The sequence below is a fragment of the Natator depressus genome, chromosome 3 (genome assembly GCF_965152275.1).
Source record: "Natator depressus isolate rNatDep1 chromosome 3, rNatDep2.hap1, whole genome shotgun sequence".
Lineage (NCBI taxonomy): Eukaryota > Metazoa > Chordata > Testudines > Cheloniidae > Natator > Natator depressus.
Window position 1 is genome coordinate 100,593,745 of NC_134236.1, and position 18,356 is coordinate 100,612,100.

General features: G+C 42.1%; 1 protein-coding gene across 2 annotated transcripts in view; it reads left to right on the forward strand.

Moving 5' to 3' along the window:
* Positions 1-18,356, forward strand: part of AKAP7 (A-kinase anchoring protein 7) — a 133,663-nt gene that overhangs the window by 1,639 nt on the left and 113,668 nt on the right. For both annotated transcript variants that reach the window (XM_074948440.1, XM_074948439.1), the window contains exons 2-3: positions 9,514-9,666; positions 10,481-10,620. In XM_074948440.1, coding sequence (XP_074804541.1) covers positions 9,514-9,666; positions 10,481-10,620 — 293 coding nt within the window. The remainder of the gene's footprint in view (positions 1-9,513; positions 9,667-10,480; positions 10,621-18,356) is intronic.

Consider the following 18,356-nt stretch of genomic DNA (forward strand, 5'->3'; position numbering starts at 1 on the left):
CCAAAGCAAAATACTCCTAGCTTTTGCAGTTTAACAGTAATGTTAATAATGTGTGGACAGTAACCATAGTTAGAGAATCATTTCCAATTGTAAATGCTTAAACTCTTATGTATAGTTTTAACATACACCTCCATCCTCCTTTGAAAGGGACAAGTTAAACACCAGCATTTAGATCAGGGGGTTCTCAAACTCAGTTTACCTTAGGGCCAGTGCCAGTACTCAAATCCTCCAAGCGGGCCAATGATGTCACTCATGCCACCCAGAACCTGCCCCCCAAAACTCCACCCCCCACCTGCCTAAGGCTCTGGGAGGGAATTTGGGTGGGGGACGAGGTCTGGGGTAGGGGATTGGGGTGCAGACTCTGGGAGGGAGTTTGGGCCCAGAAGGGGTGAGAGGTTGGGCTCTGGGAGGGATTTTGGGGGCTGGTGGGGTAAGGGGAGAGGGTGCAGGCTCGGGGAGGGGGTCGAGGGTGCAGCGCTTACCTGGGGCTCCAAGGCGGGTTGGGTCAGGGGGGGCTCCGTGCACTGCTGCCCCCAGGCACTGCCCCCGCAGCGTCCCATTGGCCGCAGGGGCGCTGGCAGCGCATGGAGGCACAGCCCCGCCCCTCTTTGGGCTGCAGGGAGGGGCCGGCAGCCACTGGAGCAAGCAGGCAGACGCCCCTCAGCTCCACTGTGCTGCCGGGCTCCTGGTGGCAGCAGGTGGGGCTAAGGGAGAGACCCGGCCCCAAAACTGCTGGAGCCCCGCGGGCCACATTAGGGAGGCTCGCGGGCTGGGAGTTTGAGACCCCTTATTTAGATCCTCAAAATCCTTGTTCAGCTGCCACCAAACACAGCATCCAAAGTCCTTAGGTGCTGAAATTTCCACTGGTAAAGTCTCAAAAGGCAGCTAAAAATCTGCCAGTGAGCATGCACACAAGTGCCTCAGTCCTGACACCTGGGCACCTAGCTCATGCCTAAGTCCTGGCAGAATCCTTAAACTAGGTGTTCCCCTGCCTATCTTACCTTGATGCCCAATATGGTAGGCAGCTTTTGAGAACACCAACCAGATCAGGCCCCGCTTGAAACACCAGTGGAGGAAGTGGTGCAACCCCTCCCCCCGATTACCTTTGTCCAAGTGTTGAGAGCACTCACCCAGGATATGTGAGACCACAATTCAATTCCCGCTTCTGCCTGAAGTTGAGCAGGAACCTGAACTTTGTTCTCTCCCCTCCACCCAGGAAGGTGCCCAACTCACTGGACTATAGGGTATTTTGGGGCAGGTCTCACCTTGAAAGGGAGGGGAAGAGGAATGCAGTCAGATATATTTAAATAAATAAGAGCTATCCCCCTCTTCTTATATTCCTTTTGTTAAATCACAAAGTGTATTTTAGATGATTGTAGGGATCAGAACTCTTAACTCTTTCCTGTTTTAAATTCAGATATGCTGCTTTCCCCTACTGAAAGATGCTCTCATTTTTATACTAGAAAATTTGGATGAGACATGCCGAGTCACAAATAGGTTATGAAAAAGGTGATTTGTGCTTAAGAAGGTAGTTCCATTTGCATCCCTAACTTTTGACCTATCATAATCAGACTTCAGTTGAGAGGTAAAATGAGAATGAGAGAATTGCAGCCTATTTAAAGGAATGCCAGTGGCACTGGAACATTTTTAATAGTGGGCATGCTGAAAGCCAGCCCTCTTAGCCCGTCTGCGCCCCCCAATCCCAGAGCTGGGGCCGGGAGCAAGGCCACGTCTCTGGGAGGAGGGGGACTCGGACAGGGTAAGGGGGCCAAGGCTGTGGCCACAGCTGGGGGTGAGCAAGGGGCCGGCAGCTGGGACCCTCAGGCACGGGGCTGGCAGCCGCATGCAGGGCCAGAAGTGGAGGCATGGGGCCGGCAGCCATGACCCTCAGGAATGGGACTGGTGGCAGCATTGGGGGCAAGAAGTGTAGGCGCAGGGCCGGGCTGTGTGCAGGGCCTGAAGCAGAGGCGTGGGGCCGGCAGCCGGGACTCCTGGGCATGGGACCAGGACCCTGCTGCAATACCCCCCAACTCCCCGCGCCTATGAGGAATGCTATCACACACAAATTATGTGTGTGTGTGTATATATATATATACACACACACACACACACAAAAGTTTTCAAAGTAGTAATAGCCATCAGTTTCACCATCTCCTTAACTATGAATGTCTGTCAGCGGACTACCATTTTACTGATACTTCCCCAATAAAAGTTTCACTCTGGTAACTGAAAGAGAGTCGGTTATCCATTAGAGTGAATAAAAATGAGGGAGTATTGCAGTTTCATATTAAAATTATAAAGATCTGGATGAGGTAACTAAAGTGAATTTAAAAAAAATAAAATCCCCCCTACTGTTCCTCACACGTTCTTGTCAACTGCTGGAAATGGCCCACCTTGATTATCACTACAAAAGGTTTTTTTCCTCTCCTGCTGGTAATAGCTCACCTTACCTGATCACTCTCCTTACTGTGTGTATGGTAACCCATTGTTTCATGTTCTCTGTGTATATAAAATCTCCCTACTGTATTTTCCACTGCATGCATCCGATGAAGTGAGCTGTAGCTCACGAAAGCTTATGCTCAAGTATATTTGTTCGTCTCTAAGGTGCCACAAGTCCTCCTTTTCTTTTTGAACTTCTAACAGCCTTTGATAGTCAAGGCATTCATTCATACTGTATTCTCTATTACATAAATATCAGACTAGCAAGATGTCAGTTTAAACTATTGTTAAATTTAAGACTTTTAAAAACCAAAGTAGACAGCTTTTTCTCTTTCATTAGATTTAATGCTTAGAGTATATTTTCTTTGAGTAATGACCAACTCATTTCAGTGAATGAAAAAGGAGGGAGTTGTTTACTTGGAACTCATCCTATAGGATTTAGGCACACTCTTGGTGCTTGCCAACTTAGGCCAATTGCACATCCATCACTCAGTGACTGAAAGAGGGATATTGTCAAGACTAGTTGTTCCTCTGCTCTGCCCATCTGTTATTGTAAACAGGCACAATTTTTCAGAGTGGCATTTGTTTTTCAATACGCTGCTTTCTTAGCGGCCTGAGAAAAGGGAGGAAGTAACATACTGTACAAATGCCAACATGCATACCGCCCTCAGTCCTGCAACTGACTCCAAGTGGACAGACCCCTATGTTTACATGGAGCCCCACAAATCAGTGGGGCTTGTGATAGGCCTCGATTGCAGGCCTGGGATCTAAGAAACCCAAATCAAGTTATCTTCTGGATGCTTAACTGGAAATGTGGACTTCTATATAGGATTCACATTTTAAAGGATTGAAGTGAGTGGAAGCATTTTTAAAGTCAGACTAAACAAAGCCTGTATACCTTGACAGTGGCTTTCATCCATAACATGTAGTTGTCATTGTTATTTACACATGACTAAGATTGTCTGATCATCTAGCATCTCACATATAGGGTTTACAAATGAAAAGCAGAGGAAAAGAAGACAATAAAAATAAAAGGATTATAAAAAGCCACAAAGAACATATTACTTCTTCTAGTTAGTTACATAAGGAGACAATTTTTGATTATACATCTGTAAATGAGAAATCTGGTGCAGGAACCTTATGCAACATGCTTTAATACAGGGGTCTCAAACTCCAGACCCGTGGGCCATCTGCAGCCTGCGAGCTTCCCCAGTGTGGCCTGCGGGGCTCCAGCAGTTTTGGGGCTGGGTCTCTCCGTTGGCCCCACCTGCTGCCCCTGGGCGCTCCCCTGCCAGGGGCCCCGGCAGTGGAGCTAAGCCGCATCTGCCTGCTCGCTCCAGTGGCTGCCAGCCCCTCCCTGCGGCCCAGGAGCGGGGCGGGGCTGTGCCTCTGTGCGCTGCCCCCGCCCCAAGCGCCCCTGTGGCCAATGGGACGCTGCGGGGGCAGTGCCTGGGGGCAGCAGCGCATGGAGCCCCCCCTGCCTGCCTCTCCTTGGAGTCCCAGGTAAGGACCGCACCCCCAACCCCCTCCCAGAGCCTGCACCCCCACCCCCTCCCCACATACCTCCTCCTGCCCCAAAACTCCGTCCTAGAGCCTGCACCCCCCCCAACCCCCAAACTTCCTCCCAGAGCCCAACCTCTCACCCCTTCTGCACCCAAACTCCCGCCCAGAGCCTGACCCCAACCCCCTACCCCAGACCTCCTCCCCAACCCAAAATCCCAGAGCCTTAGGCAGGTGGGGGGCGGAGTTTTGGGGGGCGGGTTCTGGGCAGCATGAGTGACATTGGCCCGCTTGGAGGATTTGAGGACTGGTACTGGCCCTAAGGTAAATTGAGTTTGAGACCCCTGCTTTAATATAAAGTAAGACTAAAACATCTACTATCACAATGGAGTCTAGTCCAAACATATTCTTAGTTTGTGAAGGATAGGTAGAAAAAAGGTCACATGCACCCAACCAGTTCCTAGAGCCAATAAAAATACACCAGCCTCATAGATCGTCCTTAAGGGAATTCCTTTAGCTTTCGCTATTTCAAATTAAATACAATTATTGGTCTCAATTGTCTAAGAATTGCACATATCCTGTTATTTTTGTTAGCCCATCTCCCTCTTCAACACTCTGACCTGCTTGTTTGTTTCCTTCATTGGTTATGTCTTGTCCTTTAGGTTGTAATCTCCTTGAGGCAGGGATTATCATTTTGCATAGGTTTGTACACTTAGTGCAATTGGACCCCAGCTTGATTGGCCTCTGAACCTACCACAGTCTAAGTTAAATAATAATAATAATAAATAGAATACTGTTCAAAGAGTGCTTACAGAAAAACTTTTGTATCTCTGCTTCTTAGTGTCCACTAAGCGAGCAGGCAACCCTCCTAAATACCTTATTTCGTTTGAAAGAGAGGAAGTGGGTGAGGTAATCTTTTATTGGACAACCATTGGTGAGGGGGACAAACTTTTGTGCTTACCCAGGACTCTTCTTCAGGTCTTTTTCTTTTTAGTCATTTAATATCCAATTCAGTAACTGGAACAGCTCCTGGGTAGCCTCAGTACTCAGATCACAGTTTACTTTGTGATTTTCCCCTCCCCCACTTTATGCTGAAGCCAATTAGTGCTTAATCGGTTGTCTTGTCTTCCCTAGCACTAGGGATGTGGTATCCAAGAAACAGTCTACAGGGTCCTAACAACACAGATCAGGTTTGTTACACTACATTTGTCAAATCAGTGGTTGCTTTGCATGCCACAAGAACATAATGTGGATGTTTACTGCCAAATTTTCCCCTGGGGTTAGATTTGGAATATCTGCATTAGTTACCAGTGGAGCTTTGAAAATGTGCTTGTCTGTGGTAATGAGGTGTCCTGTGATAAACTGCAATTCTGACATAAGTTTATTTTCCAGTACACTAACACCATTGTAATGTGGAGTTTTACTAGGAGAATACTGCTGGATGCTTGCTTTTGTGCACAGTTGTTGAGAGATGCAAAAGGAGGTTTCAGCTTTACATTTTTTAGAAGATATAATTGGATATGTATAATGTCAGAATAAAATGAAAGAGTCTGAAGCAAATGTAGGAAAAGATGACTTGTGGATAAATTTATGTTGCATAATTAGTAAGTTTAGAAAAAACATTTTGAATGAATCATTGGTTAGGCTGACCCTTTCATTATCGTGTTGGCTTGATATCCTGCCACCTGTAGTTCACAAAGAAGCTTAGAAACTGAACTTAGCTCTCTTAAATGAAAATCAAAGTATATTGAGTGGAGACAAGTGAATTGTGATTTATGTTGGCTCCCTATCTACAGCTTTCAAAACTCTTAGTAGATGGAAATACTGTAGTGATTGACAATTTTTAGGAAATTTTAAATTGTCTTGTTGCTTATTAATTATATTTGAATGACCTGTTAACTTCAAAGAGACTTGCCATAGCTCATGTAGTTCATGTGACACTTATGCATTTTCAAAGTCTGTCACATGTTTCTGCACAAATAGGAAAATGTCAGACATTTCAGAAAGAAACCCTTTCCCCACAGATTATTTAATAGAGGAAGGTGCTATACAAGACACCATGGGTTCTAATTTTAGCACTTCTGCTGACTATTCTTAATACGTCTGTGCACTTCCCAATTTTTATTAACCCAGGCCTCTGACCTCTACCTCAGGTGAGGCAATCATTTACCCATTTTACAGATGAGAGAGGTTGGATAAGGCACTGTAGGCAATGCTAGTACAAACAGTCCCAAGTTTCACCCATCTTGCGATGCTGCCTTTCAGATGTAATGGGCCAAATTATGCAGTGTCGATCTTTATCCTGCTTTAGCAACTAGACCAGAGAGATTTATGAGTCTATTGCTGCCTCACTGCTATATACAGTGATCTTTAACCCAAATGATAGAAGCTCAGGTTTTTAGAATTAGCAATCCCAGGTTTAGTCACTGCAGGTTACTCAAACAGGGGAGTCACTATGATGTCTTTAACCTATAGACCGTACTCTACTCATAGAGCCAGGAATAGAACCCTCATGCCCAACATACAGTTGCTAGTTCACAGTTATGTAACCCAGTTATTAAACAGTGTGTTTTCTCTCTCTCTGGGGTGCTCGTCACAGAGGATAACAGCACATCTCATGTAGTCGTTCCTGTAGTGAAAGTGGTAGACATCTATGGTGTCTGTCGGAGGGCTATGGATTCAGTTCTCGTTTATGACCCACGTAGGAAAAAATATAGGCAAGTTAGTGTGCAGATCCTAGAATAGATGAATATTTTATATTGCAAGTCACATTGAGGTGAAGTTGGATATTTGTTTTATTTTTAGTCTTTGTACTTTGGTTAAGGGGTGTTTTCCCTTTAAGAACAGGGTAGGGGGCACATATGGCATTTTTTTGAAGAAAACAGAGCAGTGTGTGGATGATGTTGGGTGTGTGTGTGTGCACAGAGAGAGGAAGATCCTGCCTGCAATATTGCTAACCATTTGTATTCGAAAATAATGAGTCTGACCCCTCAAGTCTTGAGATTGGCTATAAATCAGAACATTTTAAAAATATATATTTTGAGAATTCTTTTTATTTGCCTTCTTGTTTGAGCCATTAGGATAACCCTGGAAATTTGGTCCAGGTGTTTCTCAGCAACCTCTATAACAGTGAAGGCTAGCGACTTACTTATTTAAAAAGGAAAGCTGAGATCCTCATGTAATCACTTGACTCCAGAAGCTGGAGCTTTAAGAAAAACCAATTATAAGATTCATGATAAAATCAAAAGAGCTGGCAACACCATGCCTATGTAAGTTCCAAAAAAGTAAGAATTTGATTTTAAAAAAATCTTACCTTTCTAGAAGATGAACTTAACTCTTGCTGAAGATGTGACGTTAACCCTTATCAGGGGATTAGATGCCTCGTGACATTGTTAATGATCTTCAGAGTCTTTTTGTCCCTGTAGGTCACAAGTATGACTCCATCCAACTCAGCAGGTATTAAATAAAGATTGTTCATGTCTAATAATGGATGTTTGGTGGCCTCTATGAGTTGGGTTTAGTGAGTGTCAGTTCCAGCTCCTGCATCATAAAGTCATCACTACCATGCTTTGCACCAATTGGCAGATTCAGTATGGGCCTTGGAGACTGACTTAGCCCTCTTGTCTCTAGAAATCCCCCCAGATCAGAACTGAGCTATGGTGGTAGGGTAACCTTCCTTGTTGTTGCCCTATAGATGAGTAGGGCAGCAGACAGCAGAGGTATATGAGCACTAAACCCACTTTGTTTATAGCTAGGGTTTATGATTATATGCAAATGAATTAAAATATGCAACATATTTACTTAAATATTTTGCATAAAATGTCTGGGAATTGCCCAAAACTTTGGCAGTTCTGTATTTCAAAGTAAAAAAAGTTTTCTTGAACATAAGTCACAACCTCACAAATATATTGAAATACAAACAAAACATAACTACTTTCCTGTGAGTGTGGAAAAAACAAAGTTACGGTTGTGACTAGTAAGGATACGCCGCTATTCCTGGGAACCTTTAACTGTTCTCTTCCTGAATGAGAGAAGAACCAACCAACCAACTGATCACTATTTCTCTTATATAAAAAAGTGGATTGCAAAGGTACATATCAGTTGCTAAATATTAAGGCTTACTCACCAATCAGCTTTTCATATTTGAGAAGAGTAATGAACCTTTTGTACAGCCTGATCATTTGGATTGGGTTACATACCAAGGCCCCAATGCTGCAGATGCTCACGTGCTTAACTTTAACAGTAGTAGTCCCACTGAATTCAAGAGAAACTCACAAGGGGGAATTTTAAGGAGGAATTTTTACCCAGTGGCTTAAAGTGGCAATCTGCCTCCCCTGAGTTATTTTTGGGTGAGGGGGTTGGATCAGTGGACTGAAGAAACACCCTTCAGTGAAATGGAGTGGTATTAGAGAGGTATCATGGGGTCCACTCACTGCTGGAGCACCCCCTCCTGGTTCCTTTGGGGATTAGATGATTCTAGGTTTGATGCCCCCTTCTGTTGGTTCCTCACCCTGTTGTCTTTTTCTTTCTCTGGGACTCAGGGTGGTCCTTCTTCCTGACTCAGCCCTCCAAGGTATCAAAGTCCCTCCATACAAAAATGGCAGTATTCCCTTTTCTGCCCTGACTACACCACTCCTCCTGTGGCTGGTAGGGAAATCCAGGCCCACCCTCTACTCCAGGTTCCGGTCCAGCATCTGTAACGACAATAGCCTGCTTTATTCCAGACTATGGTACTCTTGCCCTGGACTCCTTCCTACTTCTCAGCTCTACATTCTGACTTCCCCCCTCTCTAGGTTTATCAGCCCAAACACACTCCTCCCAAGGAGCAGCTTGGTACTGTAACTCCCAAACATGCCTCCCCTCTCCCATGGAGTAATTGCAGACTATTTCTTGACAGCGCCTTTCTGTTGGGATGGCCCAACTCCCCCCAGCCGGACTTGATCAGCAGTTAGGTCTTAGCACACCCTGGCTTTCCTCTGGGTGCAGCCTATAGTTTAATTGGCCTAATTTACCCCTTCAGGCGTTGTGTGAGTTGGACACTCCATCACAGGAGGACATTGTCACCTCAGAATTCCACCTAATGATGGCTCCACAGACGTTACTGCAGTCTTAAAAGAGGGACCAGGATCAAGGGAGAGATGCTTAACCTGTTAACCATGACCAGCTCACATGTTTCTAAACATCATTGACTTTAACACTCCGTACTAAGTAATGTTTAAAAACATGTTAATTTTTACAGAGACGTTAAACAACATGTTTTTGAGCATCACTCATTTTCCCAGTCTAGATAAGCCTGTAGTGACCCCTTCTACATCTGTCTGCCTTTCCTTAGGACTGGACAAGATGATATGGAGCCAGCATATGTGGCTAAATGGACCGATACACTCCTTTACTCCAATGTAATGTAAGGTCAGGATTGAGGTCCAACTTTGATTAAGCACATTTACTGATATGTTGAAGCAGGAAAAAAATGGGAAAGAGCAATTTGGTCTTACTGATAGAGTAATACAGATTGTATATATAGTCTCAAATTAGAAATCTAAGACTAAATGTGTTATTTTAAATATATTCCAGATGGGCTGGAAAATGTGCAGGGGAAAAAAATCATTCCAGAGAAACAGAAAAGAACAAAAAGAAGAAAAGGGTCACAAACTCCTCCTGACTCCATGGATTGTTCAATGGCAGAAATGCCATTTGCCAGTACAGATACTAAAGATGAATTTGGCAGTAAGTATATTTAAAAACCAACAACACTGGTTTAAACATATGTAGATCAAACATTTAGGCTCTTATCTGATAGTTGGCCCATGCAGGGAGCCGCGGCCAGTGGGAGCTTGGGGGGAGGAACCCGCAGGCAAGGGCAGCACATGGAGCCCTCTGTCCCCTCTCCCGCAGGGGCTGCAGGGACATAGTGCCGATCGCAGGCAGGGAGCCTGCCTTGGTCCCGGTGCGTGCCATTGCCACCCCGGAGCCTCTCCAGGTAAGTGGCGCCAGGCCGGAGCCCACACCCCAACCCCCTGTCCTGAGCCCTCTGCTGCACCCCGTATCCCTCCTGCACCCCAAACCCCTGCCCTCAGCCCCCGCCGCACCCTGCACTCCAACCCCCTGCCCTGAGCCCCCCCCCACACTCCACACCCCCTCCGGCACCCCAACCCCCTTCCCTGAGTCCCCTTGTACACCACACACCATTTCTCCACCCCAACCCCTTGCCCTGAGCCCCTTCCTCCACACCGCACCCCCCCCCCACCCCGCTCTCCCTCCTGTACTCCAACCCCCTGCCCCAGTCCTACATTCATGGCCCTGCATGCAATTTCCCCACCCAGATGTGGCCCTCGGGCCAAAAAGTTTGCCCACCCCTGCTATATTGGTATATTATTTTTGAAAACTTAGTAAGAATGAGGGCCTTTTAATGGGATATAGTGCCTTTTACCTTTATGTTGCTGGCTCAAGACCAACTCACATTGGTGTAGTATTTCCTATTGTGTATATTTTTTTATTAATCTGTAAATAAATGTTTTGCCTTCTCCCCCTCTTCCCCCAGTTACTAGTACATTTGAAATGTATTTTAAAAAGAGGAGAAAAAGAACTACTAGAAAGAAGACTGAAGAAGACGATCAAACAAAGAAGAAAAAGCAAGATCAGCCAAACTATTTCATCTCTCTTCCAATTACAAACCCAAAGGTGATATTCTTTTCTATTATTCCCTTTTTCTATGGGCAAAATTACTTCAAACAGTACAAACCCAAAGGTGATATTCTTTTCTATTATTCCCTTTTTCTATGGACAAAATTACTTCAAACAGGAGTGAATAAGGCAAGCAATATTTAGCCTAAAGGAGCAGTTTTCAAACTATTGGGCGTGCCTCCCAAGGGAGGCGTAGGAATGTGTCAAGGGAGGTGTGAGCTGTATTCCTTTTAAAAAAAAAAAAAAGAAGAGTTCTGGCTGTCAGCACCGGTGGTTAGGGCTTATGCAGAAGGGCTGTGCACACCTGGGAGGCAGAGATAAAGGGGACAGCCAAAGGCCCCCCCCTCCCCCCGACTTGAACTGTCTTCCCCTACCCAATCCCTCACCTCTTCTCCCCTTCCCCACCCTTCGCTCAACAGGAGGCGGCTCAGGCTCAGGCTCTTCTCTCCTCCCCACCCCCACAATCCATCACCTGGAGGCAGCGGAGCTCTGTCTGTCAGCCCTAGGGTGCAGCAGCAACAGCGCAGAAATAAGGGTGGCAATGGGGTGCTAAGTCTTCTGTGAAAAGTGTTATTGACAAATATCACTTTTCACATTGCCACTCTTACTTCTTTGCTGCTGCTGGCATGGCACTGCCTTCAGAGCTGGGCACCCAGCCAACTCTTGTTGCTCTCTGCTCTGCCTTCAGAGCTGGGTGGTGGTATATGGACTTTGGGGTGGGAGAGCAGGGCATAAACAACTACTGACACAAAGAAGGGGGGCCTGATCAAATAAGTTTGAGAAGCACTGGCCTAAAGTATAACCAGTTATTTTATATTATCCTTTAAGGAACAGTGTCAAATTAAGAATCACACTGTCTGAAACTTTTTTTTTACTAACCATTATTACAAATAGCAATGGATTACTCTAACTGAAAGATATTAGAGACCATTTTTTCTCTTGTTATCCAGTTGTTAGATTTGTGGATTTGACAGCAGTTTATGTGTAATCAGTTTTACTGTTTCCTTCTGTATACTCAGATTGTTTGTGAAAGTCATTCACCCAGCAACAGGGGAGAGGAACACTTTAAAAAATAGGAAAGTGTACATTGTGAATCCACAAAATTGTAGGAGGACTGAGGACAGGTGTACATGAAACTACTTTAGCTCATTTTATGAGGTTGAGTAGATTTCATTTAGATTGTTTTCCTTTAATAATGTGGAATTTGTCCAATTTGCTGTATAATTCATGGTGAACAGATCACCTCAATCCAAAAACTGTAAACCTGTTATGTAAAGGACATATTTCAGGGTCATTATTATCTAAAAAGAGGCATTTATAGGCATACTATGTGATTTTTGCATATACCTACTATCATCTCACTAATATTTCAGTTCTAGTAGCAATGCTCATTTTTGGTTCTGATTCTGCAACTGACTGCACAGATAGACCTCTGATCCATTAACAGCCTCACTAAAGTCAGTGGGACTCCATCCTTGTGGAGCCAGGTGCAGGATCAGGGCCAATGTGTCAAATATCATTAGGGGACCACAGCTACTTAAATAATTATTTTTATCCTGAAATTTGCTTTTAAAAATAATTACTTACTGTTTACTCTAGGTTAGGTGGAATATTAAAGTCTGATTTGCCCTGCGTAGAAGAGCAGCTCGCCCAATAGGGGTGTGTGTGTGACTTGATTTTTAATGTGGATAGGCTTTAGTTAAAAAATAGACTGATACAGTATGTCAGACAAACTCCAGCTACAATCTAGTGCCACCAATCCTGCAAACACTCATATATGCTTAAATTTATGTTCATGAGTATTCCCATTGATTTGGACTACTCATGTGAGTAAAGTTACATGCATGCATATGTGTTTGCAGGACTGGGACCTAAGAAATACTGGTTGGTTCTCTTCCTCCCCCAAAAGGGGTCATTCAGTGATTTCTTCCATCCACAAGACGGGGTGTTGTGATAACTAACCGTCTGAAGAAGAACTGGACAATTCTGTTACTGCTCAGAACTCTGGGACAAGCAATGATGGTTAAAGTTGAAAATGTAAATCCATCCAGTTCACATATATAGGCTTGAGAGTCAATTAGGCAGTTATTAGTTTCACGTGTCTAAGAAGCATGTTGATGCATATTCTTAACTAAATTGAGAGATTGCTGGAGTTTCATGCAGTGCAAGCAGTTTCAAGCCATACATTAGGATCTTTAAGAACATGTATCTCATGGTTGTTTAGAACGTTGTTGTAGCTGTGTTGGTCCCAGGATATTAGAGGGACAAAATGGGTGAGATAGAGATAAAAGATATTACCTCACCCACCTAGTCTCTCTCATGGTTAGCATGCATTGTCTTAGTTAAGGTAGTAATAGCTGAGCACGATTCCTTCTCACTAACTGACATATACACGGAGTTTTGCTAGATATGGCTGTTCTGAGTACCTGTTGTGGCTTCAGCAAGGAAAATAAGATACAGTGTTAGGTGTAAAAGTCATACTGTCAAAACCAGTATTTGAATACAGGGTCTGAATTAGATTTTTAAAAATATTTGTTAGCAGACACCATCAGATGTTTTTGAGGGTCACCCAGAGAGTGGAATTGCATCTGTGCTATATACTCACACACAGACCTCGGTATTGAGGAATTCTGAATAATGGCTGAAAATGAATTTAATAAAACCAAACTAGGTATGAAAGTTATGGTGAAATGTTCCACTCTTAGGTGTCAGTATGGAGGAAGATTGCAATGACTAGTTATATCAGACTCCAAGGCAGCCTTCACTAGATAATGAAGAAATGAGATCTCTTACACCATCTGAATTTGGAATCTTTCACTTCCTCATTTTTGCTCTCATTATATAACAATTGCCAGGCTAGTGTAGTGGTTGAATAAATTGATACATCATAATTGGAAGAAAAAAAAGTGCTCCTGTCATTGCTGATAGGATTTGAATAATTTTTGTTGTTAAAGCAGAAAGGTCTAAACTCTGCAGCCATTTTCATGATGCCTAAAGTTGGTAATTCCTTTTTTTGACTTCATTTGTCATTAACAATAATTGTGAGGATAGCAGCTGTGCTAAGTCTCAGAGCATTTGATATGGGGGTTATTACTTATTTACTTTGTCATTCTGAGCTTTTATGTTACAAAGTTCTGTTTGTAACTTTCTTAGATGTAGGGTTTGAACTGGAAGTGGGAGGTGCTGGTTGGATTTTATAATGGTAGTTTTATCCTGAATGGAAAAATTCCAACAAATACACATGGGATCTTGTAAAGATAGAGAGGAGCTTCTAACTACTGTTGCCATTTCAGACGATGATGGACAAAGAGCTTCCTTTTGTGAGAATTTCATTTCATTACTTCTGAGGTGTTCCGGGCAATAGTACAAGCCTTTTTGAATAAAGATTTTACTTACATTTTTTAGCTTTACAGTGAAAAACACCCCTGTGATTCAGGAACAGTTTTGCAGTGGGGGATTTTTCAGGAAACATTTAGTGAGTTATCCTGCTTGTGACTGAGAGATTTCTCTTGCTGTTATTTTAATGGTGTTTTGAATCTTTGGAAGAAAAATATGATGCTCCATTAATTTTAACGTCATACTCTGTTAAATTTTACAGAAATAGTTAAATGAAGAATAATAATTGTTTCCATCACTTTTGGTAAATCTACTTGGATGAGGTTAAATTTCAACTGATATGCTATGTGTCTGAAGATGCTGTTTCTAGGTCCTCAAGACTAGATTTCAATTAAATTGATTATACTTGATGTGTTACAACTCTAAAGGTAATCAGTTTTGTATTAACTTTTTAGCATTATTCTTGCATGCCAGAAACCCAAATTCTTGCATGTAAGAATAATATTATTTGATAACTTCAATATATAATTCTGAATAGTTACGATGAGGATGGTCACGGGATCAGAACTAGACTCCTTTGAAACATTTATTTTTAACACTTTATTATCTGGAGAAGGAGGTGCATAGCGAGTTGTTGAAATCTGCACTCAACAATTTATTTTACTGAATTAAAACTACCAAGGTTTGTGAAGAAGACTGGAAGGATCTAAATTAAATTAAATTGTCATCAAAATTGGCAGATGAAATTTCATGTAGAAAAGTGAAAGGTAATGTACAATAGGAAAAACAATTTAAACATTTCATATCTATTAATGGGTTCATCACTAGATATGAGAGATCTAAGAGGAGTCTTGTTTAGCTTAATTAAAATATCGGCTATCTGTATCACACTGCTCAAAAGAGTTAATTTAGATACTTGGCTGTATTAAAACAGAAATAATAAACAAAACCTGAAAATGGAAGCCTGCAAATTGGTCGCACATCTGCACCTTGTTTGTTGCATTTAATTTTGGTTACCTGAATTCAAGAGGGACATGCTAGAGATGGACTTCTCCCAGAGGCTCACAAACATACTTCTGTGTAACAATATTTTGCCTTTGGAATAGTATAGATTATGCAGAACAGTGGTTCTCAACCTTTCCTGAGTATTGTACCCCTTCAGGAGTCTGATTGGTCTTGTGTACCCCCAAATTTTACCTCACTTAAAGATGACTCGCTTACAAAATCAGACATAAAAATACAAAAGTATCACAGCACACCATTACTGAACAATTGCTTACTTTCTCAGTTTTACCATATAATTATAAAATAGATCATTTGGAATATAAATATTGTACTTACATTTCAGTGTATAATGTATAGAGCAGCTGGTACAGGAACCCACAAGGGGAGAGGCAATTCTCGATCTAGTCCCAAGTGGAGTGCAGGATCTGGTCCAAGAAGTAACTATAACAGGACCGCTTGGAAATAGTGACCATAATATAACAACATTTAACATTCCTGTGGTGGGAAGAACACCTCAACAGCCCAACACTGTGGCATTTAATTTCAGAAAGGAGAACTATGCAAAAATGAGGTTAATTAAACAGAAATTAAAAGGTACAGTGACTAGAGTGAAATCCCTGCAAGCTGCATGGACATTTTTCAAAGACACCATAATAGAGGCTCAACTTAAATGTATACCCCAAATTAAAAAACACAGTAGAAGAACTTAAAAAGAGCCACCATGGCTTAACAACCATGCAAAAGAAGCAGTGAGAGATAAAAAGGCATCTTTTAAAAAGTGGAAGTCAGATCCTAGTGAGGTAAATAGAAAGGAGCATAAATACTGTCAAATTAACTGTAAAAATGTAATAAGAAAAGCCAAAAAGGAGTTTGAAGAACAGCTAGCCAAAAACTCAAAAGGTAATAACAAAATGTTTTTTAAGTACATCAGAAGCAGGAAGCCTGCTAAACAACCAGTGGAGCCCCCTGGATAATCGAGATACAAAAGGAGCACTTAAAGACGATAAAGTCATCGCAGAGAAACTGAATGAATTTCTTTGCTTCAGTCTTCAGACCAAAGCAGAGTGTGAAGAACTTCAAAAAGATCTCACAAAACTAAATGATTAGGCAACAAAATGGCAAATGAAATTTAATGTAGATAAATGTAAAGTAATGCACATTGGAAAAAAATAACCCCAACTATACATACAATATGATGGAGGCTAATTTAGCTACAACTAATCAGGAGAAAGATCTTGGAGTCATCGTGGATGGTTTGCCAAAGATGTCCACACAGTGTGCAGCGGCAGTCAAAAAAGCAAACGGGACGTTAGGAATAATTAAAAAGGGGATAGAGACTAAGATGGAGAATATCTTATTGCCTTATATAAATCCATGGTACCCCCACATATTGAATACTGCATACAGATGTGGTCCCCTCATCTCAAAAAAGATATACTAGCATTAGAAAAGGTTCAGAAAAGGGCAACTAAAATGATTTGGGGTTTGGAACAGGTCCCATATGAGGAGAGATTAAAGAGGCTAGGACTTTTCAGCTTGGAAAAGAGGAGACTAAAGGGTTATATGGTAGAGGTATATAAAATCATGAGTGGTGTGGAGAAAGTGAATAAGGAAAAGTTATTTACTTGTTCCCATAATATAAGAACTAGGGGCCACCAAATGAAATGAATGGGTAGCAGGTTTAAAACAAATAAAAGGAAGTTCTTCTTCACTCAGCACACAGTCAACCTGTGGAACTCCTTGCCTGAGGAGGTTGTGAAGGCTGGGACTATAACAGGGTTTAAAAGAGAACTGGATAAATTAATGGAGGTTAAGTCCATTAATGGCTATTAGCCAGGATGGGTAAGGAATGGTGTCCCTAGCCTCTGTTTGTCAGAGGGTGGAGATGGATGGCAGGAGAGAGATCACTAACAGTGTAAACAAGTCATTGTCCATATGAAATTTTAGTTTGGACTGACTTCACTAGTGTTTTTTATGTAGTCTGTTGTAACATTAGACAAATATCTAAATGAGTTGATATACCCCCTGGAAGATCTCGGAGTACCTCCAAAGATACACAAAGCCCTGATTGAGAACCACTAGTGTAGAATGCTGACCCTCATAGCTGCTTTCTCTGTTCTTTCCCATTTCTGACTTTGAAACAGAGGGGCATCTCGATTCTTACTTCCCTGCTCATTCTCTGACGGTAAGGTTAGCTGTGGCTTGCCTCTGGACCCAGCTGTGGTCTGCCATCTTTGAAATTGACCTTGTTCACTAATAAAAATCTGGGGTTTTGTTTGTCTGGAGCCAGGACAGTCTTGATAATAGCTTCCTAGTTGTGTAAGCATATATCTTCTGTATCCTGAAGGCCTTGTATTGTTATAACTGAGCTTGCATTTTTTTCTTTTGATGTCTCTCAGGAAGGAACAAATTAAACTATTTTCTGTCTTGAAAATTTTCCTGGAAAGTATAATCAGAAACTGAGTAAACTGGTAATTGAAAAACTCCATCTTTATACTTCGGACTTTTCCCCATTGGGATAATTGCACTTTTCTCCAGTTTATGACATTATGTATTATCTGTGCAGTAAATAAATTGCAATTATCTGGGATCATGTTCATCAACATTTTGTGTAACTGTGAAGCTACATATTTCATGTCTTTTGAGAATTCAGTGAAAGTGTCATTTATTTGGGGGAATGCAAGTGCCAAATTGTGACAGAGGTGAAATACTAGTAGAATCTTACTGCAGTGTAATTTATGATCAGACACTGGGAAAAAAAATTTCAGATGACATTAGACATCTTCCTTTACTAGGCATGTTATTTTTTCCCTTCTTTCTTTGCCATCACTCCCCTTCTGTTCTAATTTGTTACTTATTTATATGGTGCCACAGAAAGTACATGGCACATAAAGACAAGGCTTTCATTTAGCAGAGATTGTCTAAGGCCCTGATCATGAACGGTGCTGAACGCTCACAACTCTCATTGTTTTCTTTGGGAGAGGGTATTCAGCATCAATAAGGTTTTTAATATAAAGTGAAAGGCAAAGATTTGCACGTGAAGGGGTTTTTCTTTTTAAATCCAAAAGCAGACTCTTCTGTTATGAAAATTTGGCATGTGTGTGTAGTCCAGGAATTACCATGCTTCTGCTGAGGACAAGCTGGTACTGAGCCCTGACTCTGGGCTTCTCAGCTGCGCACACACACACACTCACCACCATTTTACATAACTTTAATTTATAGATTTCAGAGTCATTTTGAGGTCTTCTAAATTGGTTCTTTTAGGTGATTTGCACAAAGGTTCGCTTGGCTGTAGTGTTTGATAATGATAATCTGTTTATAATTCAAGAAATTACTCATTTTACCAAATACTCAAGATTATAGTAGATCAGCTATGTTTGATTTGATTTTCA